The sequence below is a fragment of the Oreochromis niloticus genome, linkage group LG6 (assembly GCF_001858045.2).
Source record: "Oreochromis niloticus isolate F11D_XX linkage group LG6, O_niloticus_UMD_NMBU, whole genome shotgun sequence".
Lineage (NCBI taxonomy): Eukaryota > Metazoa > Chordata > Actinopteri > Cichliformes > Cichlidae > Oreochromis > Oreochromis niloticus.
In genome coordinates this window covers 26,755,869-26,783,461 of record NC_031971.2, presented here as the reverse complement: position 1 = coordinate 26,783,461, position 27,593 = coordinate 26,755,869, and the positions used below count along the sequence as shown (strand labels likewise).

The 27,593-nt window shown below is 39.5% G+C and overlaps 2 protein-coding genes across 3 annotated transcripts in view; one reads left to right on the top strand and one right to left on the bottom strand.

Annotated features, from left to right (window-relative positions):
* Window positions 1-21,778, bottom strand: part of evi5l (ecotropic viral integration site 5 like) — a 39,048-nt gene extending 17,270 nt beyond the window's left edge. Inside the window, exons 1-13 of one of the 2 annotated variants that reach the window (XM_013268290.3) lie at window positions 21,380-21,778; window positions 8,893-9,283; window positions 6,233-6,422; window positions 5,153-5,377; window positions 4,214-4,288; window positions 3,850-3,975; window positions 3,510-3,653; window positions 3,314-3,403; window positions 2,435-2,532; window positions 2,096-2,156; window positions 1,947-2,000; window positions 1,382-1,414; window positions 419-559 (exon numbers count right to left, since the gene is read on the bottom strand). In XM_013268290.3, the coding sequence (XP_013123744.1) occupies window positions 419-559; window positions 1,382-1,414; window positions 1,947-2,000; window positions 2,096-2,156; window positions 2,435-2,532; window positions 3,314-3,403; window positions 3,510-3,653; window positions 3,850-3,975; window positions 4,214-4,288; window positions 5,153-5,377; window positions 6,233-6,422; window positions 8,893-9,134 (1,479 nt within the window). In that variant the 5' untranslated portion in view covers window positions 9,135-9,283; window positions 21,380-21,778. The remainder of the gene's footprint in view (window positions 1-418; window positions 560-1,381; window positions 1,415-1,946; window positions 2,001-2,095; window positions 2,157-2,434; window positions 2,533-3,313; window positions 3,404-3,509; window positions 3,654-3,849; window positions 3,976-4,213; window positions 4,289-5,152; window positions 5,378-6,232; window positions 6,423-8,892; window positions 9,284-21,379) is intronic. The other variant, XM_013268291.3, reaches the window with a different exon arrangement.
* A 5,384-nt stretch (window positions 21,779-27,162) lies between these two features.
* LOC100704968 (ATP-dependent RNA helicase DDX39A) overlaps window positions 27,163-27,593 on the top strand; it is a 7,309-nt gene continuing 6,878 nt past the window's right edge. The window contains exon 1 of the mRNA XM_005470001.4: window positions 27,163-27,310. The gene's annotated coding sequence lies outside the window, so the exon portion shown is untranslated. The remainder of the gene's footprint in view (window positions 27,311-27,593) is intronic.

Genomic DNA, 27,593 nt, shown 5'->3' with positions numbered 1-27,593 from the left:
CACAAATGATGCTATACTGGCTGTGTCCTTTTTTCATATACAGTCTATGACTGGCTCATACTAAGGATCATACTAAAGTGTGTGTGTGTGTCTTTGACAACAAAGTGAACTTTGATATAATTGGTTAGTTGACAGTTGCACACGAAGCAAGCTTTTAGTTAAGTTGTAAATGTTTTTATATACTGACATTGAAATCTGATGAAATTGTGTTGCATTCTAGTGAAATCATTTAAATGTTTGCAACATTTGTGCCCTGATTTTGAGTCCAAATAATCTGACAAATAGTAAAAACATTATCAGGAGTTACACAGCTTACAGAGGCTATCTGTAGTTAAATAAAGGACAACATAAAGACAGTAGGCAGGAGGGAAACAGTTCATCTTGCCATCTCGGTTCATTTATTCATTCATTCTTTTACCCTCTGTTGTTGTAGCTCTCGGATGGTGTCCTGTGCTTTCTCAAGGCTCTCGGTAGCTGTGGTGCACTGTTGCCTCACCACCGCCAGCTCTCGCTTGATCACATAGTTCTCCTCTGCTTCCTGCGCCCTTGTCACCTGACCCTGGAATAGCGCGACCAAAATAGGATGACACTTAAAATCGTCAGTGGAGTGCAATTTTCAAATTCAGACTATGCAGGGGGAAAAAGGATGGTTCCAGGCAAAACAACAATATTATGGTTAAGGAGAACTTTGCTTCATGTCATACTGGAGAGTCAACATTTTAGTAAGGAGATTTATTTGCTTTCTTGTAAATCAGCTAGCTGAGGATATCACTCACACTCTTACATCTGACCTTTAAAGCTAAAGCTAACAACCAACTAGCTCACTTTATGAATGGAAACACCGACAGAAAGCTAACCTGACTGTATCTGAAAGCAATAAAAAACTTAAAACTCAGTCTCAGTCTCTGTTGTTTAACTTGTTTGACAATTATTAAATCTCAAGCATGACCATGAAGAAAACAAGTTTCTGGTGTATTTTTTTCTACAATTTCGTACAAATTAAATTAAACACATTTGATAACGAATTTATACTTTTAGACCTTTTAGAGCGTTTAGCAAGAAAGCAAATAAATGTACGTTTCATTCAAATTTTCCTAAATTGTAGGTATTCAAATAAAAATTAAGCTTAAACATGCCTCATGCAGGGATTTGACAACGTCATCGGTTTCCATCATGGATAAACACTACATGCATTCAGGCGTTAAAGGATTGTCTTGTGGGCTAGAGACAAATATACGATGTAAACAAAAAGCTTTCATGCACTTTTAGCAGGATGCTGTTACAGGAGAGGGAGAGAAGCAGTGCAGGACAGTAGAGGAGCAGAGTGTGAGTAGGACAAAGGACAGCAAGGTCAGTGGGAAAGTGGTTTACAGTACTCTACCTGTATCAGTCTGTCTGCAAGAGCAGCACTCTCCTACAGTGCAACGAAGGAGAGGAACAAGAGGATGAAAATAAAGAGATGAAGAGAGTGAAAAGCAGTGGGTCACCAGGAAGGATAAAACACAAGAAAAAAAACGGATGAATTCCAAGAGGAGGGATGTAAGAAAAGGTTGAGAAACCAAACACAGACATGTTTGTGAGGGAATAAAGAGGCAGCAGTGAGATCACTCAGAAAACTATTTCACAGAAGAGGAAAATATCAACAACTGCAGTTTCTCAAAGGAGCGTGCTGAAACAGCACGAAAGGCGGGCACACGCAGGTACACACACACACACACACTCTCTCTCTCTCACACACACACACACACACACACGCACACGCACCACGGAAAGGAAACCAACAACAGTATATTCGTGAGTTGTAAATTTTAACCCAGAACCACACAGAATTTAACTAGATCTCATCAAAATGTGAAGCGTGTTAGCTCAGCCTCATCCAGTTTCTCAGTGAAGTTCTCATGTTTATTAGCATTTAGATAAACTGAAGTCACATCTCCCTATCTCACCTTCTCCAAGGTTTCGATCCTCTGCTTCAGCAGCCTGTTTTCTGTGCGTAACCTCTGAACACAGAGAGAGGGAAGACAAGTGGAAAATGTTTGCTTCACATCACTTTTCAAACATTTTATTGCAATACAAACAAACAAGATATAAGCACCTTAATTTCAATTTGCTCCTCCATTTCTTTGTTCTTGATGGTGGTGTATTCTTTCTCAAGTCTGAGGAGAAGAAACAGTAAGAAAACTTAATGTTACCTCAATCTTTCTTTTTTTTTTTAACTATAATGTTTAAAAGCCAAAGATCTGAGATGAACAGAGCAGAAAAACAACTTTCAAAAGTTACCTAAACAGCACAAACGCACAACAACAATCATGCACACGCTTCAGTGTAGAAACCTCAGCATTAGTAAGACACAAACAAAACTCTCATTGGGCTACATAAAGCCTCTCCAGCTTTAAGTCTAACCATTTGTTAGCTGACTAACGAGCGTTCTTACTTCTTCATCCTCTTGGGGTTGTATTTGACCTGGTAGGCCCTGAGGATCAGCTTGTCTGGGCAGCTGTCAAACTGGTGGGGGATCACCTTCTGGAAATGCTGGCAGACCCCAAGGGAGAAACGCACATGACAAAGATGGTCATTCATATTTAATGAAGACGCAGAGACTCGCTTTCTTTTTAATCAGTGAAGAAAAAACAGCCACAGATTTACAAAAGGCCTTGAGGCAAGCCAGCAGCTGCTGCTTAAAAAATACAAAAACAAAAAAAGAAACTAAGATATTTGTAATATACTGTGATTCAATGACATGACAGTCTCATATGGCATGCGTAAAAATGTATATGCACTTCTGGGAACTGGAAGCATACACAGTATTCAAATTAATTCAAGTTTGCAGTGTGAGTCAAAAAACTTGGACTCATACAGGCAGGCAGGTACAAACTTAATGTTTTTTCCTCAGGTTTTGTGAGGAAGATAAAGATAAGAAATGATCAAAGATAAGAAATTAAGATCAAGATCAAATTCACCTATCTAAAAGGTTTTTATTAGTGAGCAACAAAAATTACACGTTTTCTACTGAATTGCTGTTAATCCAGATTGTGGACGCTGTCTGACGGGCACAAAATTTAAACACAAACATAGTGTAAAATTCAGCAGCAAGTCAGTGTTCCATTTCATAGAAGACAATCAGATAAAATCACGTTGAATGGAAGTAAATGAGAGCAGCTTATTTTTATCAAATTAGATCATAACTTTAGATTTGTAGCTCAGGAAGCTTGCGTGCAAAAAGGAAAGTGGGACGTTCAGCCTTTGACTCATGGCTCAATCTGTGCACGAAACCATTTTCTGCAGAAGGCACCACAAAGCGACAGCTGCGTACCTGTGACATGCCCTCCATGTCCAGCTGAATGAGGTCAGTCTGGTTGTACTGCAGGATTGCCAGGCCTACACGGAAGATAATCTCTAGGCCCTGCAGAGAGGTCAGATATTGTGTATATATGTACATATGGATATATGTAAAGCTGAAATAGCCAATTAATCTTTTGTATATTTTGTATGCTTTGTATATTTCTTACCTCATACATGAAAATATCAAAGATGCGTGTGGCGACAGGAAGAGGGAGAAAGGTGAGAAAAAGCGTGAGGAACCAGGAGGAGGCATACATGGAAGTGTGGAAACTCTGGGACCGGAAATGGACATTCAGCTCTGGAAGCTGCTCCTGAAATCACAAAAGTTAAAAAAAAAAAAAAAAAACTAAAGTAGACCCGAAAGGACATATCTGAAAAGGAAGTGATGTGCTGGAGATACAAAAAAAAAAAAAGAAAAGAAAAGAAAGATCTGCTGCCCCTTTGTGGGGAGCGTTCACACTGCAACATTCATCGTTTTTTAGATGCACGCTCCTGCTTCCTTTTTACCTGTAGCAGATATTCAAACTGGTAGATGCAGAGACCGAGCTCTGCCATGCTGGGCTTGAAGAGCTCCCTCAGGCGATACTCCTGCATCAGACGAACAAAAACACAAAAGGCCTCCTCCTCTGGCATCTGGGGAGGTGAGACGATTGTTAGAAATCAAACAGTGCTGGACTGTGTATTACACAGCATCTCTATTTCACAGAAATCTCAAGAAACAAATTAACTGCACTTTAATTTTTCAAAGACCTGCTACATAAATAACTGTGGCTATAATAAAGAGACTGTTTGAAGATAAAATGTGCTGAGCCTTGAGGCAAAAATATTCTCTTATGGTTCAGTTTCCTGCAGCACACCGTGTGACAATTACCTGCATTAGAAGCAATCCAACAATGAATGCGCTGCCCTGGCAGTAGCCCACCTCTCGATCCACCAGAGAGTACGCCTGAAAAAAGGAAAAAAATAAGAAAAAACAAAACAAAACACACACACACACACACACACTAGATTTCAGTTACTATGTTCTGTATGTTTAGAAAAATGCATCTTTATTTGTGACAGGACAATCAGACCTAGCGACAGGACCAACAAGTCACCAGAGGTCCCTTCATTTCCTGAACAGCTCAGCTACAAGGGAGCTCGACTGATTTGCAGACAGGAAACAAGCTTGTCTCCATGACAGTAAACATATTTCCACATTTTCGTGTGTCTCTGCGATTTGTTTTTCTCCCCAGGAACAAAAATCGCATTACGAAGGTAAGACTCGGTCTGATCAAAAAGACACAGCCAATCAAATCCTTCCATTTGTTGCAGAAAGATTCAAGGTTTCAACATGGCTTTTAGTTTTGCATGTTAGGGTTTCATTAAAACTACACAACACTTCCTGTCATTCTGAAATAAAGTTGTCATTTTAAAAAAATATTAATACAATAGCTAAATACAATAATTTTACACCACTGTCAAATCAACATATCCATATTAGTCGTTCTTGTCTGGACATTTATTTGTAGAGGTGTCATTTAAGAAAGCAAGTGAAGGAAATTCCAGAAAGTTGTTCATCTGGCTGTTGTGCTACAGTGACACTACAGAGTGATTGAAGGCTGCGGCTTAACCAAAATCAGCGCTTCGTGCTTGTAACCATTTTTGGTTTGGTCCTATTTTTTCTCCAGTGTGACCAATACACATATTTCAAAGCTCACAGTGTAAATAAGTCAGTTTTTACAGATTATAAACCATGTTTCAAAAATACTAAAAACCCCTCCCCCTGATAAGTTCAGACCTTGAGGTGATCAATCGCTGCAGTTCTCACCTTCATGACATTGAAGAGGACCTCCTGCCCGAGGCTGTCCTGGCCTTTGAAGAACTCGTGCTCAGGGTAGGTGCGGGCGATATCTCTGCGGATCAGCTTCTCGCAGGGGGAGGACATCTTCAGCAGTTCAGAGTACTGGTTCTTCACTGGCATGTCTGTGGCGTTGCCCAGAAGCTGCCACACGATGGCCCGGAAATGATGAGGAATGCCCTTTCTGATCAACTCCTGGAAGACAGAGAGAGTGAAACGAGTGATATTAAAATGGAGTACTTATTAATACCCACCCTCTTTATATACTGAGAGATTTACAGATCATAAAGCACCTCAGGAGAAAAGACATCAACGCAAACTCAATTATGAAACGCTAACAGATTTACACTTACAAGGACAATCTAGCATCGTTCTGTAATCACGCTCAGTTGTAAATTATGATGGATTGCTATTTTCTATTTTCAGTATTTATAGCCTGCTTATAGATTTTTGCTTGGTTTTTGTGAGCTCCCAGGTTCCCCTGACTCATTTTTATAGTGTCCTCTCTCGTCCGTCTCGCCTTCCCTGGGGTTTAGTCTTTTTGTGACGGAGGACACAGAGAGACAAAGAGAGGGATGGGAGGCAGAGGGCAGATAGAGGGGATTATTGGTATTTTACTGTATTAAAAACAAACAACCAAAAAAAAGACAGCTTAATACCAATAGTGTTTTTGTTTGTGCTGAATTTGAGGCTAACACTGCGAGACATTTTTGAGCACACTTGCAGACAGCTAGAAAAAGGACACCCACTGTGACTTCACGAATAGAAATAAACCAGTCATAGTCTGTGAGCAAGGCTATAAATGACCAACCAGCCACTTAAAAAAAACAAAGCAAAAACAGAATATGAGTCAGACATTAGGAAACAAATTGGAAAATCAACTTGTGAAATCTGACCCGCCAACTATAAAAATAAAACGAGGAGGCTCATAATCTCCTTACTGGTGTTCTTATTTTGAATCACACTCAGTGACTCATTCACAGGGAAAAAAACCACATCTGACTTCCAAATACTTCATTCTCCACTTCAAGTGCCAGACTCTCCCCTCACCTTCAGGAGTTTGTCCTTCTTGCGTCTCCACTCCTCCCATTCGTTGACGATGCGGCCCCATAAGATCCAGGTGTCTTCCTCCAGGTGCGACAGGTTTGAGGAGGCCGAGGAGCTGGAGACCAGCGAGGAGCCACTGTTGCGTCGCGAGCCACTCATTGACCGCATGGACTTGGAATCAGCCTCCAGCAACCTGCGTGAAGACACAGATTATGGGAACAGGAAGCTGAAATTATGACTGATCACACAGGAGAGCTTATTTATGTTACACACTGGAGAGTTAAGCTAAGATAAGCGAGGGCGAGAGGCAGAATGTGACATTGCAAAAAATGATACATTTAGAGAGGCACCAGCAGCTGCAAGGCTTGTTCCCCTTCGTTTATTTATTCATTTATTTAGGTGGGAAGGGGGTTTAATGGTTATATGCTAAGCTAAGGCTAAAATGCTCCTGAACTATAAGCTTGAATTTGGAAGAACCTGAACTCAAATATAGGCTGGGGCGAGTGATTTCCTTTAAATCCTTGTGGAGTCTGCTGTACAGCAGGGCAGCAAAATGCACAGATGATGTGATTAAGAAGGGCAGCTCTTTACTCCAAGGTTCAGTCCCACTTTGACCTCAAATGTCTGTTTCTTTTAAGTCACTTTACACCTCCGTCCAGCACTCTGACCATTCTGCTGGGACTGGCTGTGAAGCTGAAAATGTGCTACTGTTGTTCTTCTTCTCAAAGTGACTTCTTGGGATTTTAGCTTGATGGCAGTAAATACAGCCTAATGAAAACACTCCTTCTGCAGTGGTGCATTATTTAAGGTAACGCATTTATAAATACAAATTCCAATGCAAAGGCTAGTGCTCCTGGTTGTGTGGGATTAAACATTACCTCACAAAGATTAAACCTCAACCTTGAATAAAAAAAAAAAAACAACAATTATTTTCTCTGAAGCCAAGAAAATAAATGTTCAAATTTATCCCTGGAAAAATAGATCCTGAAACACTGAACTTCCTGAAATAACACGCAAGATAAAAATTGCAAGATATCTTATTTTAATCATTTTTGACTATAAAATTTTATTCTAAAGAAAATTAAGTAAGTTGGTCTTGACTGAACCCCATGGTGGTTCATGTGACCCTCCTGCTATCATGACTATTAACAGAGGCTACACAATTTAGCTGTATTAATCAGAAAACCAGAAAAGTTTTATATTTGCTATAAATCCTATTTTCCATCATGTCTGACTCCATTACACTTGGATGTCAAAAATGGCTATTTCAATGCGAATTTCTATCTAGATGTACCTTTTTGTCTTTTTCAACCCTGAAGTGTTTCCTGGCGTGAATATATAGTTGCATGCGAGCATTTGGGCAGAGTGTTTCCCTTCTGTTCCATATGTGAACTTTAACAATCCTAGAAAGAAGCCGTAAACACACAAAGGCTCCTCGCTGCAGGGAACCTCTCATCATAATTGAGTTCCACGAACACAAACATGACAATACAATCTTTGATATCGCACATCATTCTCGTATTTATTTAGCATTTATTGAAATACCTATTTGTGGTACACAGTTTAATCTTAGTATGCCGTGGAGTCCGTTTAGCTGCTGACGTCCTGGAATGCCCAGGAATCCAGGACTATTTCCTTGGACTCTTGACTTTAGTTCAAATTAATTAATGTTAAGATAAAGTAACTATTACAGTTACTATAACTATAACTGTTGGGTTTGTTTCCTTCTAATGAATTCATTTGTTAGAGTGCATGTTTCTCTTGTGTCTCATCTGATCTGATGAGGCAGTATTTTTATCTCTCCTTTGTCTCTTGTTTGTTGGGTCACTCTTTTGATTTTGGGTCTGTTCTGTTTGAGCAGTTAGTTGTAATATTAACACAGGATTATATAACAACTTGAATTTAGCTTTTTATTTGATCTCTTTCAAGGATTCATAAAAATATTTTAACTTTTGTAAAAATTTGTTGGGTTTTTGGCATTTTTAGATAAAATAAAATCGACTTTTTCTATAACTGCTCTGTGTCCTCATGCCTAACCAGCTCGTTCCAACGTAATAGTGAGTGGTGAGTAGTAGTAAATCTGCAGAGAAAAAAAATGCTTATTTTGGGCCAAAGTTGCCAATCTTTTTAAGTGTTTTTTATTAGATTTGCCTGGTGACTCTAACAGCAGTTCATCCTCACTGTTGTCCTTGTGCTCAGTGGTGTGTGCCAAATGTGAAGTCATAACTGCTGGCATGCAATACGCTTTAGTGTCTTTTCAGCTTCATCTCCCTGTGAACAGGCGAATCTCTACAGGCATCTCAGTGTTAAATCAATGCAGAAGCAGATTTGTTTTTTTGGAAGATTTTCAGCAAAAAAGACTACCCCATTGTGATTACAATGCTGTGTTGCTGAAACACTTTGCACATGCAACAATCAATGCATCAAACATAAACAGGATTTAAACATGCAGTTTTCATTCCCTTGTGAAAACTGCAATTAAACCTGCAGCTCTCACGCTGTTTTTTTTTTTTTTAGATTTAGTCTGATATGATGCTACAAAGTTTGTTACAAAGACTTTGATTTGACTGGCTTCCTATACAAAAAAAGTCAAATAGTAAACAAACTCGGGCCACAGTGAAGGTAAAAAAGTTCAACACAACAATGAAAACTGTTGATCTTACCTGTTCTGCTCCTCCAGTTTGGCTAGCAGCTCCAATTCATCAGGACTCAGGTTCTCGGAGTCTGCTGGGGAGGCTGCAGGTGCTGACAGCACTGCATCGTGGGAAGAGGAGTCTGGGCTGAGCACAGGGCTGCCATTCGATGAGGGATCTGGATCCATGCCAGGTGGGGAGGAAGGGCACTCCAGCTGAGGGGGAGCCCCACCAGAGCCCTCTCTTTCCGGGCTGCCGCTGGGGATAGACATGACGCCGAGATTGGCGTGAGGTGGGTGAAGCAGTGCACGTGTGCTCAAAAAAACGTCTCCCAGTGACACTGTATGTCTCCCTCCTTAGTGAGCCTGGCTGTTGCCTGATTGGCCACCAGGCAAGCCTATATGATCAGAGGTCCTCAAACCTGCCAAGAATTAAAAGAAATGTATGTGACCAAAAGGTAAATAAAAAAAACCAAACATAGTTTAGTTTATGTCATTGTTATTAACTTGATAACTTGATACAAAGGTGCCATACCACATTGCCTGATAATACCAGTATAATGATGCGATATCAAAGTATCATATCATGATATCATACTGAAAAGAGTTAACACAACATTAAACATAGCTTTGAACCTCTTCAGTCAGTTTCATTTAGTAAAATAGAAAACTGTTTGCGGGCCAGATGGCACCCTATTACTGGGTTGATTTGGCCCCTGGGGTGTAAATTCGTTTCACTGCTCTGTGAATGATAAAGAAGGTGAAGCTGACAGTCTGATGTAGAGCAATGAGTTATAGTAATAATGAAGTTCCAATATTCCAAGTTCTTATCCTCCAATATGTTTCTGACAAGATGATCAAAGGAGATTTTTTGTTTTCTGAAGGTAAAACTATCAGTCAGTCAAATCTTTCTTTTGAACATCTAAGTAATAACTGTTTTTTTCTATATTTATTAACATATACATATTATACATTTATGGCAGTGGTTCTTAGATTCTGTATCACTCTCTGAACTCTGATCAGAGAGGTGGTTTTGCCATGCCCAGCTGAGTGGAACCAGTGATGCTGATATGTCGACACAGATTTGAGTGAGCTAATGTGGTTTACACAGACATAATCACAACTTTTGTTTTTTCCTCCATCAAAGGGAAGAATCGACCTGTCAGCATATTTAAAAAAAAAATAAATAAAAAAAATAAAATAAAAAAATCACAACAAAAAGTTACTGCAAATTACTTGTTACACTGTTGTTCGGTTAAGCTCACACTGCACAGCTTTCAGAAGGACTAAGCCATAGTCACACATCTACAAGCACGAAGCATCTACATTCAGAAACAGTGCCACAAAATGACTTCAAGCAGCTGAGAAATTTATTAAAACCAGACTATTAAACAAATCAAATGAATTACAGAGTTAATTCAGAGAGATAATCTCAGATTTCACACAGCTGACACCGCTGGTTTGGAACAGAAGCTGAGGGCAGTTTTTAATTGAATTCCTTATAAGATAAACCGAGGTGTGATTTCCCAGGAGGAAAAAAAGGCTTTATCATTCAGCAGATTGTTGATGCAATCATGCTTTTTGAGCTGTAGTTGAATTTGTTTTATAAAGGATTAAAAAAAAAAAAAAAAAAGCTACATGTGCGTTTGTGTGCTTGATACTTTCAGTGATAAGGACCTTACAAAGCACAAACTTGGCATAGATGTAATATTTTACTAGCTAATGTGAGCCTGGGTAAGAAAAAAAATTGATACAACAATTGAATGATATAACGCATGGCGATACTGTGTTGAAACAAAGACACCAGATATCGATATCATATCATATAGTTTCAAATAAAAAAGTAACTTGTCAGCAGTAGAATAATAAAACCAATTACTTTTTCACTTCACCAGATGGTGCCGTTGAGGTGAATGATTTTTCTAGCGAGGTAACGTCAGTCGAACAGTAGGAAGTTGGTAAACCCAAGATGGAAGCAAGGATCAGGGAAAGTAAAAAAAATCATTTAAAAATCTGAAAAGCATGATCCACATTTGAATCAAATGCATAGACGTATTTATTTTTTTAAACAACGAAGGATGGATGTGACATATCCTTCGTTTCATATGATATTTGTAAGGAATATCATATGAAAGTAAAATACTTGGGGAATAGTGCAAACATAAGATCTCATCTCACATACAGAGGATGTTAGCCAAGTATGGCAAAGCTGACGTTGATTCAACTGAACCAAAAAAAACAAAACAAAAAACTAAAACTCAACACACTTAGCTCAACAAAGCTTCCAATTCGGAATGAGCTAAAAAAGTAACACAATCCCATCACCTATGTTATGTGCAGAGCTACTCGATACAAGGCTATGTAAAAGAAGGACTTTTGTTTACTTGCTCAAAACAAGTAACAAAAGCGACTGCTGACTGCCATTTTAAGCTCAAAATCCCTTTAACAGTACAATAGTCTACACCTTCTCAATTAAGCTAGATGACTGTAATACAAGCAGTTTAGCTGGCCAGGTGAATGTAACATTTATGACAGCTTGTAATAGCAGTGTTGGTCAGTGTGCCTGCTTTACAGTCCCATTTTGAAGTAATAAATCAAAATGCTTATTATCACAATAACAATGATTCCCACTTCTATTAGACAGCACATTTTGACATTGGATGTCCCACATTTTCATCCTAATATTTCTTAAGATATCTGGCTATGGAAGGCCAGTGTAAAACTTTTACCCATACCAAAGAAAACAAGCAAATCAAATACTCACTCAACACATATACAAATACTGTGTACAAATACAAACTATTCTATGTGTGTAAAAATCCCACTTTCACACAAAGGCTCCAAATTTGTAGAGCACATGTGTGTGGCAGAATTATATTTATTTTTGCATGACTTTAAGATGACATTTTAGTTGCTGTTTTGTTTGACTATCTGACAACCCAAATTCTCTGTAAATTTTTTAGAATCTGGACATGAGGTTGTGTACTTGTAGCTTTTTCCTGTGTTTAAGTTTCTTTTCACAGAGAAAACTCCAAAACAAAAGGAGTCACTACAAACCAGGTGAGTCCACTTACTGGCCAAATGTGTCTCAGCAAAAGCAACAAAAAGAAATGCATGAAGAAGGTGCTGTGTTCTGGACAATTTTGGACTAGTGAGCCCTTGGTTCATTTTAGGGCTAGTTGCTACATTCTGCATGTTCTTGGTACTCTATCACATCTCAGATGCGTACTGGCTATGAGAAGGTGTTTGCATAAACTTGCAGCATGCCCCTGGGTTCAGTCTTTGGCATTTGTTTGGAGCTGGACTGACACCACTGACTCCAAATGTTCTCGCTGCGATTGTTTTGGTCTGCACCTAAATTTGATTACTTTGTTTGCATCTGCACAAATGAACCGTACCAAGTGGGGAAATGAACCTCCATTTAAAAAGCACCAAAAAACTAATTAGTCTGGGTTAGGAGCAGATGACGCTCATTCACAACATTAAGTCTGCTGCACTTTGCATTTTGATAGGATGTCAGATGAGTTCTGTCCTTACAACAAGCTAAAACAACTACAACAACAACAAAAATATGCATCACAGTTTGCAGGTCTTTAAGTTAAAAATAAACTGTTTTGCATTGTGGACTAACATAGACATTACGTATTGTGGTGTGCGACTGGGCTGCAGAAATGAAGGGACTGACACAGTGTGTCTGTGCAGAACAACAGCAGTAGTGCTGCTCTGTAAAGTGGCTAAAAAAGGTTACAGTTGACTCCTCTGGATCTCCCAAGCTTACTTTATAGATGTGTGTGTCACAAGCACACACACACAGTATAGCTGCTGGTCAGCTAATAATCTGTATAATCCGTCTATTCATAGTCAGTTTAATCCCAACCAACAACAGCGGTGTAGTGAATTCATTAAAACTATCATAACTAACTCAGATCAAACCGTCTTCACATTGAAAAACTCCAAAACAGCTCAATGAAGAAATTCAGCTCTGTCACAGGGCATTAAAATTGAAGAGAAACATTCATTGGCCTGAAAAACATGAAGCACATGAAGCTGACATACACAGCAAAACAAGGAGAGCAGAAATACAGCCTGCAGGAGGGGAGAGGAAAGCAGAGGAGCATAACAACTGTCTGAACAGTGCATGGGGAAGAAACAAGGCCCACATTCATGCATCTTAACCAGCCCAATCAAAAGAGCCATTAACAAGCCTATGAAACCAATCACATTTGTAAAAGGGCTTCTTCAAAAAAAACAATCTGAAATACAATCACTCTGATTTAACCAATTTAAACCAATGATGGAACAGATTTTCCCAAGATAAAAACAGGATTTGCTGCAACAATCAAAAGATGATGTCAATCTGCCTGTTCTTCTGAAACTCATTTGACAGACTGGTGTAGCCCCTGATGAATCTGCCTTGTCAATCAAGCCTCAACCCCAGCAGCAAGACTGAAGTGAGTTTGGTTATTGACATAATGTATAACTCTACAAGATACCTGCGGCATTTTAGCCTCTGGCTCTCGCTTCCCAGCAAGCAGCAGGTGAATACAGAAGGCTCATGTTCACTATCCTGGCCAAGCTTTGATATTTTGCACCAAAGACACAAAAGTATATCATAGAATAATTAAATTATATATGTCTCAATGCCGACTCTTTATGGACAGCGAACTCACTGCCTGCTGCCTTAGGACAAAAGGTATTATTACAGCGATATGGACAAATATCCACGCCAGATTTTCCTTCGGCCAGACCTGATGAACTTAAATTATTGCTGACCAAACACTACAGCTCAAGCTTAGACTAATACATAAAGACTTAATATAGAGGTCTTTAGATTAATTGAATACTGGGTTAATGTACTGCATTAAAAATATTCTACATGCCATTACAGCATCTTCTAAAGGGACTGCCTTTTAGGAATAACAGAGAAGACGTTTGAGAGGTTTTCAGTACTACAAAGCACTATTCAGCTGTGTCATTGTGGTCAACCCACACTGTAAAAGGTGTGAGTCATGCAGGACTTAAAAGTCCCCCTGCCCCATTCTGTCTCACACACACACACGCACACACATCTGGTTTGCTATCCTCGTGGGGACACCCCTTTGACATAATGCTTTCCCTAGTCGCTTACCCTAACCCTAAACATTAAAAATGAATGCCTAACCCTGACCCTTACCCTAAACCTAACCATAACCTAATTGTAACCCTGACAGTAAAACCGCATTTTGAGTGTGAAAATTGCTTTCAACCCCGAGGGGACCTGGATTTTGGTCCCCACGGTGCAGAAAGTCCCCACCAGGATAGTACACACACACACACACACACACACACACGGTGACATTGTGAAGGTCTCTGGCAAAGCAAAACAAGCCATATTTTCAGAGCTTGGCTGTTGTTCTGTATATGACTGCAGGCCTGCAGTAATGTCATCGTGGGCATGGAACTGCAGAGAACTGAGAGAGGTGAGATATTTGCTTTTCTGAGCATGTGTGTGCACCAAATGAAAGGTTACTTTTTAGTTGTGCCGTGGCATTTCTCTACACTCGTTGTAACCTGTGTTTATAAAATTCTACCTCGATAATGATTTGTTGATAAATATGTGAACGAATGTGTGACGCACATGTTTAGTTTCTCCACCACTGCGCCAGTGTGCACAATTATGGCATTGTGCATAGTCTATGCTTGAATGCATCCTCTCCGAGCTCTCACTGTCCACACAAACAGACAGGGCCATTATCTCCCCCTCTGACTGTCCTCCGCACACAAACACACACCACCCCCCGTGATTTAACATGAATTTGCATCTCCTTCACTTTTTAATGCTTACAATGTTATATGCATATATTGCATGGGAACCTTACTTTACGATGTTTATGATTAACAAAACATTAGTGCCTAAATTAAATTTTTTTTTTTTTTTTAAAAAGGTTTTCACAGTCCCCATCTGGGCTCGACTTTGACACTGATCCACCCTGAGGCAGTTATAATAGGGAGGGTGACAAAAACCAAATGCTCTCCTTTGATCTCTTCAGGAGATCAAGTAATAAACAGATGGATCCGCAGTTTCCTTAAAGGAATTACATTATACAGACACTTGGAGGTGTAAGAAAAACACAAAAGCACAAAGCTAAAAAAAAATGAAGATTTACAAAAACAAAATAAAAACAAACACACAAAAATTAGCTAGTTGTCACAGTCTTCCTGCTGTGACATCAAGCATGACCCTTGTTAATCTGTAGCTGCTAACCTCCTCGCTGTCCCAACATGATCTCATGTTGAGCTTCTGACACGTGGACTCTTCTCTTGCACGCTACTCAACTACTGTACCCGCTATCCTTGTGACTGCTGCTGGTCTCCACACTGCTCAAAACATCCTATTGTAAGAAGGGGATGTTCTTGTTTTTTATTTTTATTTTAAACATTCGTACTTCTGTGCAATGTCTGAAAAGTAAGACATTCTGTTACTTTAAACTCTGTCTCTGGGTGATCATTTAACTCATGAATATAACTGAAGTCACAGCTCAGTCACTATTTTTAACTTCTGTGTACACTAATTTTTATTAAATGACGTCAAGGTCATAAAATCCGGCTTCCCTCCCGCTTCCAGGCAAAGCTTTGTCTAATTGCTGTTAATTACCACTGAATCTGTGAAGCCAAAAAAGGTTCTCAAAACAGCCCAATATACTTTCTAACCCTGTCTTCCATCCCAGCTGCTAGAGATATTCAACAGTGAATCTGAGTCTATATTCACCAGCTACCTGACACTCCTGCAGACATCATCCATCATCATTATTAGTATTGTAATGACAATCTGCGCTCCAAACAGCTCTCATGCACTGACTGAAAAGTATATATCAATTAGTGTTTGTAACTGCTGATTTGTGTACATATTGTGCAGCAGAGGTTTTCCAGATTTGTCAAGTTTGAACATGCTACGGTATTAGGTATAAACGAGGAGGAGACACATTTGGGGAAAATTAACTGTCAAAGTCAATGAATATTGTTTTGAGAATTTTTACAAAGTCTACTGACCCTGCTTACTTCCTATGACTGATGGTTTCCTGCTCTAAATTTAATTAGCATCCCTTTCTAGACGATTTGGTTCCCTTGAGTGCCATTGTGACAGGAAATTGTCTAGAAATGGCCATCCATACAACCCACCGTTGACTTTCACAGCTGACTCTTTTGTGCCACTGAATGATCAGATTTGAACAGGTCAGATTAATTAATATTTTGAACAAAAAAATATATTAGAACATCCATAATGTCAAAAGTAAATTACAAGATGGTAAGACAGGGAATAACTGAATGGCTAACTCTATTTCTTCTCCATACAGGTAAACACAAAAAGCTATGTACTGAACAGTGACAATCAGGCAACGATTGAAAGAGGTTGTTAGTCGAGCAAAGGCTTTCACAATAAAAGCATCCTCTCTGACACTAATGTTGTGAAGCAGGAGAAAGCTGTCCATTAGCCTAAAGAAGATCTGAAAAGGTGTGAAGTCAACAATAAATGAAGCTTCTAGCGGTTTCAGACTACAGGAGTGACGCTGAACTCCAGCCTGCAAAGATTCACAGGATCACAGACGTGTAGCTCAGTACAACCATCCCTGCTGTGAGGCTGGGGTGGAAGGAAACGCATGTTTTCACGGCTTGGCACGGCGTGTCTAAAGCCAGTTGGTGGTTAAGCTTTTTCAGTCGCGGACTGATTTTTGCTTTCCTGTTGCATTCATTAGATTATTTAAAGATTTCATACTTTCCCAGCAGTGCTGTCAGAGGCACTAATCAGTTGTCGAGCTGCTTAATCACCCATTCTGATTACAAACATCTGCTGTTTGCTGCTGGAAATTTTATTTGTTTTATCTTTTTTTTTAATGATCTTATTTTCTCAATTTTTTTAACTGCCTGAAGCCTCTCAGCAAAATGCTCAGGGGGAGTATAGGACTGCTCAGCTCCCCTAATAAAGATTGAAAAGGGTCATTCCGCATAATGAATGTTTTTACTGTAGGAACTTAAAATATATATTTGATTTGAAAACAGATGCACTAAAGGATACTAAAGTAAAGTTACAACATTTACTTATGCAAAGGGACTAAATATTTGTTCACTGAATTTGCAAAACAGTTATCCAACACAAGTTTTTAACTTACAGACAGCATATCTACCCTGTAGATATGGTGACAGATAGACCATTTAAGGCTTTAAATACAAACAATGCCACTTTATACTGGATTCTGTAATGCACAGGCAGCCAGTGCATGACTATCAACACTGGAGTAATATGATCTCTCTCTTTTTGTTGCCCCAGTCAGTAATCTGACTGCAGCATTTTGCACTAATTGTAGATGAGCAAATATACAGTATACAGTGAATTACAATAGTCCAGTCTAGATTTAAGAAAAGCATGTAGAAACCTTTCCTGGGTGTTTCAAACAGATTTTAGTCTGCAGATTGTTCTGAGCTGGAACAAACTTCTCTTGACCACAGCACCGACTTGTTCGTCAAATTTATTCCAAGATTTTAACCTGTTTTAATAAACAGAGTTAAGGACCCAGGGTGCTCTAGACAGAGCTTGCAGTTTTTCCAGAACTCATGATGGCAGCATAGGTGTAGTAATGTCAGCAGGGTAGAAACTATCCTAACGTTTCAGTCAGTGTCCTGTAAATTATAGTGTTAACACTTTAAAACTACTTATTTTAATAAAGAAGTTTATGCTGATTACATGGGATAATCAATTGCATTTTTTTCCCCCTTTATTTGTTTATATATTTATTTATTACAGTTTTTTTTTTAACTCTCTGCTATGATGACATCACTATTTTCTCCATTGATTTATCTACACTGTATTTATTGATCGTCTGGTTCTTGGTCCCAGTGGTGCCACTGAAACTCCTGGAAACACCCTTGACCAAGATGCTCCAGTAGCATGATGATCTGAGCAGATGAAGACATTTCACTGCCATCTAATATGCATTACCTTTTAAACACAGTGTTTACTGTGCAGAAAAACTGACAGCACATCAAGTGATAGTCAAATTCCACAAATATTGTGCAAAACAATCATCAGCAAGATCCCCATGTGATGATGTGGCTTTCATAATATGTCAATATCTCACTTTGTTAATCATACTCTCATAGGTTCATACTATGGTAAATCATTCCCTCGTGTTCATTTTAAATGACAGCAAAACGTTAACTGTTCAGTTGCAAGGCATCAACCTTTTGTACAGAAAAACTCCATGCTTAAAAAAATAAATAAAAAAAATACTGGTAATCAAAGGTATAACCATAACAATAACATATTCTTTTGGTATTCTTTTGGCCAAGGAAGCTACATCAAATTACTAGTCAAACAGGTGATTGAATGAATATAGTTTCATGTACACAAGCCTTGATAAATATGGCCCTACAGTATATAAGTCATATTTGCATTTTAGTATAAATCCCAAATGCAGCAGTATGAAAATGAGATCACGATTCAGTCTGTGTGAAACCTGCAGGGTAACACAAATCTAGTTACAAATCTGCAGAGAACAATAAACCAGACAGAGGAGGGCCGAGGAGGAGCTGCAGTCATAGTGAGCTTGAACCACAGCAGCCAGGTCATCGAGCAGCTCCCTGTTTCCATGTGTCAGCAAAAGAGATGAAGTGCAGTGCCATGCAAATGGCCAGGCAACCATAAACACAGACAACCAGCAAACCAGGCAGGAAACAGAGTACTTTAAAGGAACAATATTCTGTTATTATTACTATACCGTTAAATCTCCACTTTAATCACATTTTGCATGGACGAATTGCATCTGGGGATGCCGTGATCTGATATTTGGATCACATACCAGTCCAATCCTTACTTGTAAAGCTGGATCGGATATAAGTGATGATGAGCTACATGTTGTTTACTACACCACACAGCAGCAACAGAGCATAGTTAGCTAACAGCAAAGGAAGGCAGTTTGGAGGCCCTTCACATCGGCTACAACAACAGCTTTTCTTTACATGTTTGCCGTAGTTTCAATTTAACTGCAACTGTGGTCAGTGTGAGTGGGTATGACTAAAAGACACTGACGACAAAGAAAAGTCACTGTCATTTGTATCTTTGAGGCAGTGCTTGTTTGGAAGCTTTTACCACATTTACAGGAATGTAAGATGTTGTAACCAGCCGGGTTAACAGTTCTTCACTTCATCTGTCTCTGTCAGCTCCACCCCACATGCAACGTGTGTGTGTGTGTGTAACAGTAAATTAAGGTGCACTCAGAACAAAGAAGGACCGCAAAAACTAGCATAAATAAGGGCAGTATGGAGTAGCATATGACTCAGAGCCCAGAAATGAACATTACTGAAGCAGTGTGGGATCATCAAAACAAAAGGCAGCCAACATCCAAATAAGAGCATATGAGGGTTCAGGCATTGTTGATGAATAAAGGCGGCCATATCAAATATCAACTTTCAAGTTCGTTAGAATTATCCAAACATATACTGCATTTTCATTAATGTTTCCATAAATCACTGCAGCCACTTCCCACTTTACCCAGCAAAATATAAAGAGATAAAGAGTGACACAAGACTCTTGCACAGCACCGCATACTAACCTAATCAGCGAACAAAACATCTACAGTGTGAGGAAAAGCTGCATTTAAACCTTAGGAGTAAAGCTCTGAGTAAAACATCATTGTCCTGTACACGAAAAAATGAAGGCCATCTGAAGAGAAACTGCGCATATATGATGATAATGATTCCCCTTTGAATCCATGAATAGAACTGTTAGCAAAAAAAATAAAAAATATCATAATGTCACTATTTTATTAGTAATCTATGCAGCTGTTACTGCATTAAGACACTATAGTAGATCAAATGTTTGCCAGACCAGTTTTGTTTCAGGCGTGAGGAAAAAAATAAATCAACCAATCTTTCCATCTTGTAAGGACACACACATGGGGCTCCTGTTCATTACTGATGGCCCTCTCCTACAACCACACACAGTGGCAGACAATAATAACCCTGGACAGCAGCATGTACAGAATCTGTATAGTACACTGACAAAGCTGTGAGGTGATAGCCCTTCTCTTGTTCTTGTTACACACATTAAACAAATGCACACATGTAAGGTCTACGCACATCTCTGAGATTGTTTATCTTTAAGACACTGCCCGGAGCCTTTTTGCTCACCACAGTCTTACACAGATAATGAGGAAGCAGTGTCAGTTGTAGAGTGCAATGGAAAAGATTGGCTGGGAAGAACTAGGGTGTGTTTGCATGTCACAGAGTACCAGTCACTTGTTTCTATTTCTTTGCTGGATCAGATAAAGATGAAGTTTCAGGCCTTTGGCGCTTAAAAAACAAGGTCACCAGGATGTGAGAATCTGATACCTGTTTCCTTGACAGCAAAATGTGTGAGAAGGCTTTTGCACAGTGAGTGGATTACACAGGTAAGAATAAAAATTATCTCACATCAAGACATGACAAGCCCATTATTCACCCATTAATCAGTGCATGCCCTCATTCATGGAGCACTGAACTTGTCAACAAAGTAATTTAATACAATCCTTGGATTGTCTGTCCTCTTAAAAAAAGATAAGAAAGAGTACTTGGGGGAAGGAGGGTGGAGAATTTTTCAGTTTCTTGACTAGTCAGGCGTGTGATGTATTTAACCCACCCTTTCTCTATTTTTGTTATTACAGCTGGGTTTTTAAAATTATACAGTATGTCTGGCCTCGATTTACAGTAGTGAGTCATTTAACTCGCCTGTAGTAAGAGCAGTAAAGCCAGTCAAGCACATTACAAAGGATTTACTTATTAACTCCACTCTGATTAGATAAATACAGCAAGAACAACCGGATTCATGGTCAAAACACCACAGAAAAACATTCACCTAGGATGAGTAGTTAGAGGACATGCATGAGCAGTACAGTAAACATCTGGAGGGAGATATTTATAGCAGTCCCTCTGCTATCGATAATCCCATCTTGCAAACTCATACTCCAAGATCCTGTAATCTACTGGCCTGGTTTGTTTGGACATGACAGCTCATTATCCTGGCCTGCTGCTGTTGCTTAAGGATGCCTGGACTACAGGGGCCTGCATGCTCTGCAGTCGGCTCATGGCTCGGCTGGATCAACATCTGTGGCCAAAATGACACATCATCCTCTCGCTTTGCGGCACCAAATGTCCCGGCTTCCTACGGCAACATGATTGTGTAACGACACGAAACGGGGACGGGACATCGAGGAAAAGACGATATAAACATGGAACACCAGCAGCGTGCTAAGCATTAGCAAGAAATATGGTTTATGTGCTAATGAATGGGCAGCGTCTCCGCTGGTATGTTGTACAGTGGATTTTTTCACTGATACAAATGGAGCAGACCCTGGAAGCAGCAGCTGCTGATGTCGGCCCGTTCAGTTATCATAGTATTTAATAAACCAATAAGCTCGCGAGCCCTTCAATTGGCTCCTCGTGAAAACGCTGATTTTAATTTAGAAATAAAACCGTCAAATAACCAAATACGATTCGTTAAAGCTTACCTGCACTCCTTTTCCATAATCGGAGCGGTGTGTTTAGCGTCGCTCCCAAGCCGGTCTGTCGTAAACCTCAAACGTGTGTTATCGTCTAATTAAAATCTTAATAAACCACCGAGGACAAATACGCCGTCCAGCACAGTGGCATCCTCCTGCCGCCGTTCGACCGGGGAGGAAGCGCCGAGTCTCTCGCTCGCTGGTCGCGAGGCAGCGCACGCGGTGAGAGGGGACGTGCGCGTGCGAACCGAATTTAGAGGAGAAAAATATTTCTGGAGGCGTCCACTGAAATAACCATGACTGCCGTGTGATGTAGTCAACGGCTCAGCAGGGATGTGGTATAAACGGATGCATCAATCATTGCAAGTAAATCACACAGAATGGCTGGCGTTCTTAGGCTTCGGGTTGAGCTCGAGGTGAGGCGAACCAATCAAACTGCGGAACGAGGCGCGAGCGACACGTCACGAGCCAATGGCAAGGCCGAATTACGGGATTCCAGTGGAAGGACAACGTATACAACCAATCACCGAGGAGCTTTATTCTGCTAGAAGGCGGGCTCCGCAGGTGTCACAAAGCGGTGTCAGTTAAACGGATTTATCGGTATTTGGCAACGATATTATTCATTATCTGACAATAAATAAATAAATCACGTCACTGTTTCAGCTAATTTGTGGTAATAGTTTTAAATATCTTACAACCGACAGAAGCAGCTACCTATTACTGTATAGTGAGAGTGCATAATAATAATAAAAATAATAATAATAAGTATAATAAGTATAATGTAAAGTGTCAAAAGTAAATGTGCAGGAGGTTATTAGTGCTGATGCATCACTCATATGTAAGTAGCATTTAAACTAACCTATTAGTTATTGTGTTGACTAGTCTAGCTTGTATTTGAGAAGTTAATGATTTGTATGGAGACGTTATTCTGTTAAATAACAACTAGAGAAACATTAGTTGCTTCTCTAGAAACAATACCTTAACTTTCTTGAGTTTAACCTTATGTGAACCTAATTAATCAAGATGTGATTTAATCAAGATCTGATTAGAGAAGGTAAACTCAGTAAAGAAAGGGGGCGATCAAAGTGCAGTTGCTTTTAAGATGAGGTTAGTAATACAGCCTTTAAAGCTGGAAAAAAGGAGCCAAGATTAGATCTTCTGGGCCAGATCTTTGGTCGAGACTTGCCAGTTTTGAATCACAATGGCCCCATAGAGAATTCTGCCACAGCTTTTCTACCAATGCTGCCAATAAAAACACACGCACATTTCACATAGTGTATGAAGTAAAAATAATTATATAACATGGTGTGAGATTCTGCACATTGCCTCTGCTGTGGAAAGGCAGACCTGGTTCCAGGGAAACACTCAAGTGAACAAACCCACAATACGTAATCAAAATAATCCCTGTTTTCTTTTCTTTATTTTTGTTAGTTTCTGTTATTTTTACCTTCCACACCCGTTTTTTAATAGACTAACAAAATTGTCACTTTATAGTTAAACTATGATTAATTGGACTGTAAAAAATGTAAAGTAATATACATTTAGATTCATATATTGTCTCAGTGTCCTCTATTCCCCCCATATTCACATTCACTTTTTAGAGACATCTTGAATTTCAGTTATATATGGAAATGTGACCTAACATATTGAGACATGCCACAATAGAACAAATGAAGATGGTATTTTAATAACAGGATATCGTTTAATTGACTTTTGTTTATTTACTCTCTAAAGGCAGGGCTTGAGGGGTGACTGACTTACTCTGCACAGTATTGATAATGTGCATCATCTGGACAATTACTTTATTGCCATCAAGTGGACAAATAGGATACTACACCTTTCCATACCCAAAGCAGCAAATAACAGCTTACTGTTTGTTTTTTAATCTAATTATTGGCATTTATGGATGTTGGTGTACAAAATTTCGGGCACACTGTGCATTTCTTCATATTTTGTTTTCAAGGAGCCATGCTTAATATGTTCTTTTAAAGTGGTCTTGAACAGCGGTATTCCAGCTCCAGCTCAAGACTAACAAATTTAGAAAATCAGAAGCAACGTGTCTTATGGATGGATGGATTACACACATATATATATATATATATATATATATATATATATATATATATATATATATTTGTTCAAATCATACAAAGGACGTCAGGACAGATACACAACAGTGAGTGCCTGCAGCCATTTGTAAAACACGGTGAAGGCTCTGTCGTGGTTTGTGACTGCATTTCAGTCAGTGCTGATGGAGATATTTTCTCTTCTGTGGAATTATGACTGCAGAAAAGTTTAATCAGTCAAATCTACCATGCATAACCATCTGCGAAGCACTTGATTGGCATGTGTTGTGGAAGTTTTTCCACTTAAATAAAGCCTGCAGATGAGTGGTGAGCGGTAGCTAACATTCTTTAATCAAAGCACACAAAGAACAGAAAACCAAGCTTGGTGGAGAGCTTGCATGACCACGGGGCAGGGTCAGCAGAGTCTCACTGAGCCTAGTGTGGCTCTCAGTTAAATACCTTCTCCAGGAACAAAAGGCAGTACACAGTTGTTTCACACCTTAAGGTTTACACCCCCTTGCTGCCTCCCAGAGTCCTTGAAGAGACAAAAGACTCTCCCTCCTGTGGAGTTGTCTGCTTCCCCCAACTTCCTAAATAGACCCCCACCATTTGTCTTACTGTATGGGTGTCAGACATGTTAAAATCAGTGGCACCAAGGCATTACACAATAAAATAATGTGATTAGTACATAAGTGAAAGAAATTCCATTACAATCCCACCCTTTGATTCTTAAATCAAGAATCACATTAATACCAGAATTTCTTTCCTGACATTCTGTATATCACATCAACATTATTTTACACTTAAAGGAGTTTCACACTGTGTATCCTAACTTCACTGTTCTCTCACCACCCTTTGTTCATCTTTAATCCTCCCCACAATCTAAGCTCTCACATGCAAATGGCAACAACAATGATACAGAGGAAAGGTCTTCTCCAGAGTGTCAAAATACTTTGCATGGCAAAGTGAAACAGCATTAGATGGTCATTCCCAGTCCCAGTCATGGCTCCTGGTGTCTGTGCCATTTACAGAGTTATAATTCCAGCGCTGATCTCCCTCTGCGCTGTCACTTTTGGAGCTTGGCACGCTCTCTCCATCCCTCGATTTCTGTTCCAACGCGGCTGTAGATTTAAGGCAGAGCACATCGTACACCTTAGTTGTCTTCCTCAATGTCAACGGCGAAACTCTTTCATTTTAAGATTTTGCTGTTCAAAATCTTCTCGTGACAATCCTTTGGAAGCCCAGTGGTGCAGCCCACTGTTGTTTGTCTGCTGTCCTGCAGATGGTCCCTGCTTCTCACTGGTCCTGTTGAAGCGTTCTCTCCCGGTCGTGGTCTGTATCTGCACTTCAGTCTCTTCTTCCATATCTCTCATGTCACGGTCTCTGCAATTTAAAAATGAAAACTTCCCCGGAAAACCCTCTTTTGCCCTATGTCAGCTTAGCACAATTAGACATGCACAATGAAGTTGTGCATTGTCTCTTAAAAATTCCCAGGGATTCTCCTCTGGAGTAGCATCACTCCAGGCCCTGTCGTAAGAAAACATTAGCCAGTGGTGTGTCCTGCTGTAAATCATGTGATTAGATCATATGATTAGCCCTCTGCTGTGGAAGAATAGATGTTAGCGTAGCGCATCTGTATGCACACTTTCTCACAGTGACCTCTGCACTGTAAACAATACAAGGTCATGAATAACACACCGCTGGTAAATTCAAAGACACAGAAAGTGACAATTAAAAGGTTAAGTCAGCACGGCCCAAAAGCCCCTACAACCTGTTGCTGTCACCTTTCTGCTCCTGTAAAAGAAACATACATACATCCACCCTTTTGTCACTGTCTGGGTGGAGGTGCAATCTTGCATACTGGTGTCAAGTCAGCCAAAGCTTTTGTCAGTCCAGTCAGTCCCCATTTTTATTTGCTGACAGTAGAACCTTTCGTGACGCAATAAGTTTCTACTACCAGCAATAACGTCATTTCAAAAAAGAAAAAATTATTTAGACAGGATTACCTCGCTGAATCCTTTTTGACAGGGACTTGTTTTCTGATTGTCCCAAATAAGTGGCTTTCTCCCAAGCCCATTCTAATTTTTGGAGAAACTCACTTGCGATTGTTCAACATGTTGTGTAGCGCTTTCGATCCCGATCTTGCAGGCCTGCTTCAAAAGAGAAAATTGCCAAACAAAAATCTCAGTGCACTGTTAAAAATCAAAAAACATGAAGGCCTCTTTTTAGAAGTTGTCTAAGCATGCTCTCTTAGAATGATAGATCAAAACAAAACTAATTGGCAGTTTCAAAGTGGTACCAAAGAAAATGCAAAACTTCCCCAAAACTTTCATCCACCAGTCACACCTCACACAACAATATTCTATTAGATAACGAGTTTTTGTTTTCCCCCATGTAACCAGATGTGTGTCATGATAAGACCTCCCCCACACATCAGAAACAAGAAACTCAATAATCTATTAGTCTCCACTCATCTGACCCCCCTGCATCATTCTGTTCACCCTTGCAATAATTCAATCATCCTTCCCCAAAATAATACTAGTTCACTAGTCTATGTATCACTTCTTAACCTACTAAGTGAACCGGACAAGATGATGGTAACAGCAATGCATGCTTAAAATGCTATTTGGTCTTCATGAGCTTCATTGCATGTGTGTTTGTGTTAGTAGGATTAATGCATTTTTCTGTTTGTGTAATTTTTGTGTACCTCTCCTCTTTGCGGTGCTCCAGACACTTTTCAATTCTCCACGCAAGGCAGTCGTTTTTTCTTCCCAGTTTCCTAAACCCAAATTTCAGTTCCCACACTAAAACAGCCATGTTCTCCCCTGCTCCTTCCACTGTGGTCTCATCTCATCTCTCCCCCTTGCAGCAGTCCAGTGAGAGTCAGTTGTCTTTCAGCTTTGTCCTGTGTTTTCCACTGTCTCATCTTGCCATTTTGCTCCAAAAGTGGCAAATGTCCAACTCAGTCTTTTCAAAGGTCCATTTACACACAGTGAAGTTGCAGCTCATTGGAAATGCACATCCATCCATCCAGTCATGATGATGCCATTTTTCTCCTTGCTGTCGCTGTCTTGCACAGCTGTTGCTGCTGGACCTTTTCTTCACTGCTCGGGATACTGCTGTGAGCTCCTGATATCCATCTCGTTGTTCTGGAACTGCATTTCTTGTCTTCAGGGAGAGATTCTTGGAGCTTGTGTTCTCAGGGTGACAAACACATGGAAGTTAAGCTGTAAAACAATTCAGCCAAAACTTGGCTTGAGTGTTTCTAAATGAAATAAAATAATGTGATTAGTACATAAGTGAAAGAAATTCCATTACACATGGTAGTGGTTTTATTAAATACAGACTTTCAATCTTGTTAGAATTGTACAAGCTTTTTTTTTACTTATATACTGTATTTCCATGTATGTTTGCCTGTTTCAATCGAAATGCACCCATTTTCAATTTTCCTAACAAAATATAAAGAAGGGGGGCCTGAAGACTTTTTCAGAGTAATGTATGTATAATCATTTTCTTGATAGTTTTACTAAAACAAGCATCGATGCCCGGCCCTCTGTTGATGCATTCAGGTGTTCTTCCAAATATCGTAATAATGACAAAAAGTACAAGTATAGAAAATAAGACCATGATTTTTGACTTAAGAACATAGACCGTACGTAAGCTCATGCGTGAGAGTTAAGGTGGCGGAGAACCAGAAAATTCAGCCATCGAAGTTTTTTATTTAAGTATTAATGTTGGAAATGGAAACAGAAAGCTAAATATGATCCAGATTGTACCTGAACGCAGCATACGTGTGTGCTCGTTAGAAGCTCCTAGCTAGCTCGTTAGTTTCACGCAGATCGATAATCCGCGAAGTGTAAAATTTCATAGCAAGGTGACGTTGATGTTCCTTCATATTTTGTTTTCTGTATTACATTCCGAAATGTGTAGACGTGTTTAAAAACTAAGAAATGCTTTGAACGCTTTGCACCCGTCTTAAATGTGTTGATTTGAAGGTTGCTTCGGTAGCTAGCATGCTATGCGAATTCACGTTAGCTTCGCTCCGATTCAGTTTTGATTTGATATAGATAGCTTAGCTTTAGGTGCAATAGATAATTTTGTTTCTAAATAGTCACCCATTTTAAATACCGTGTAATGAATAGTATTAGAGTAACATA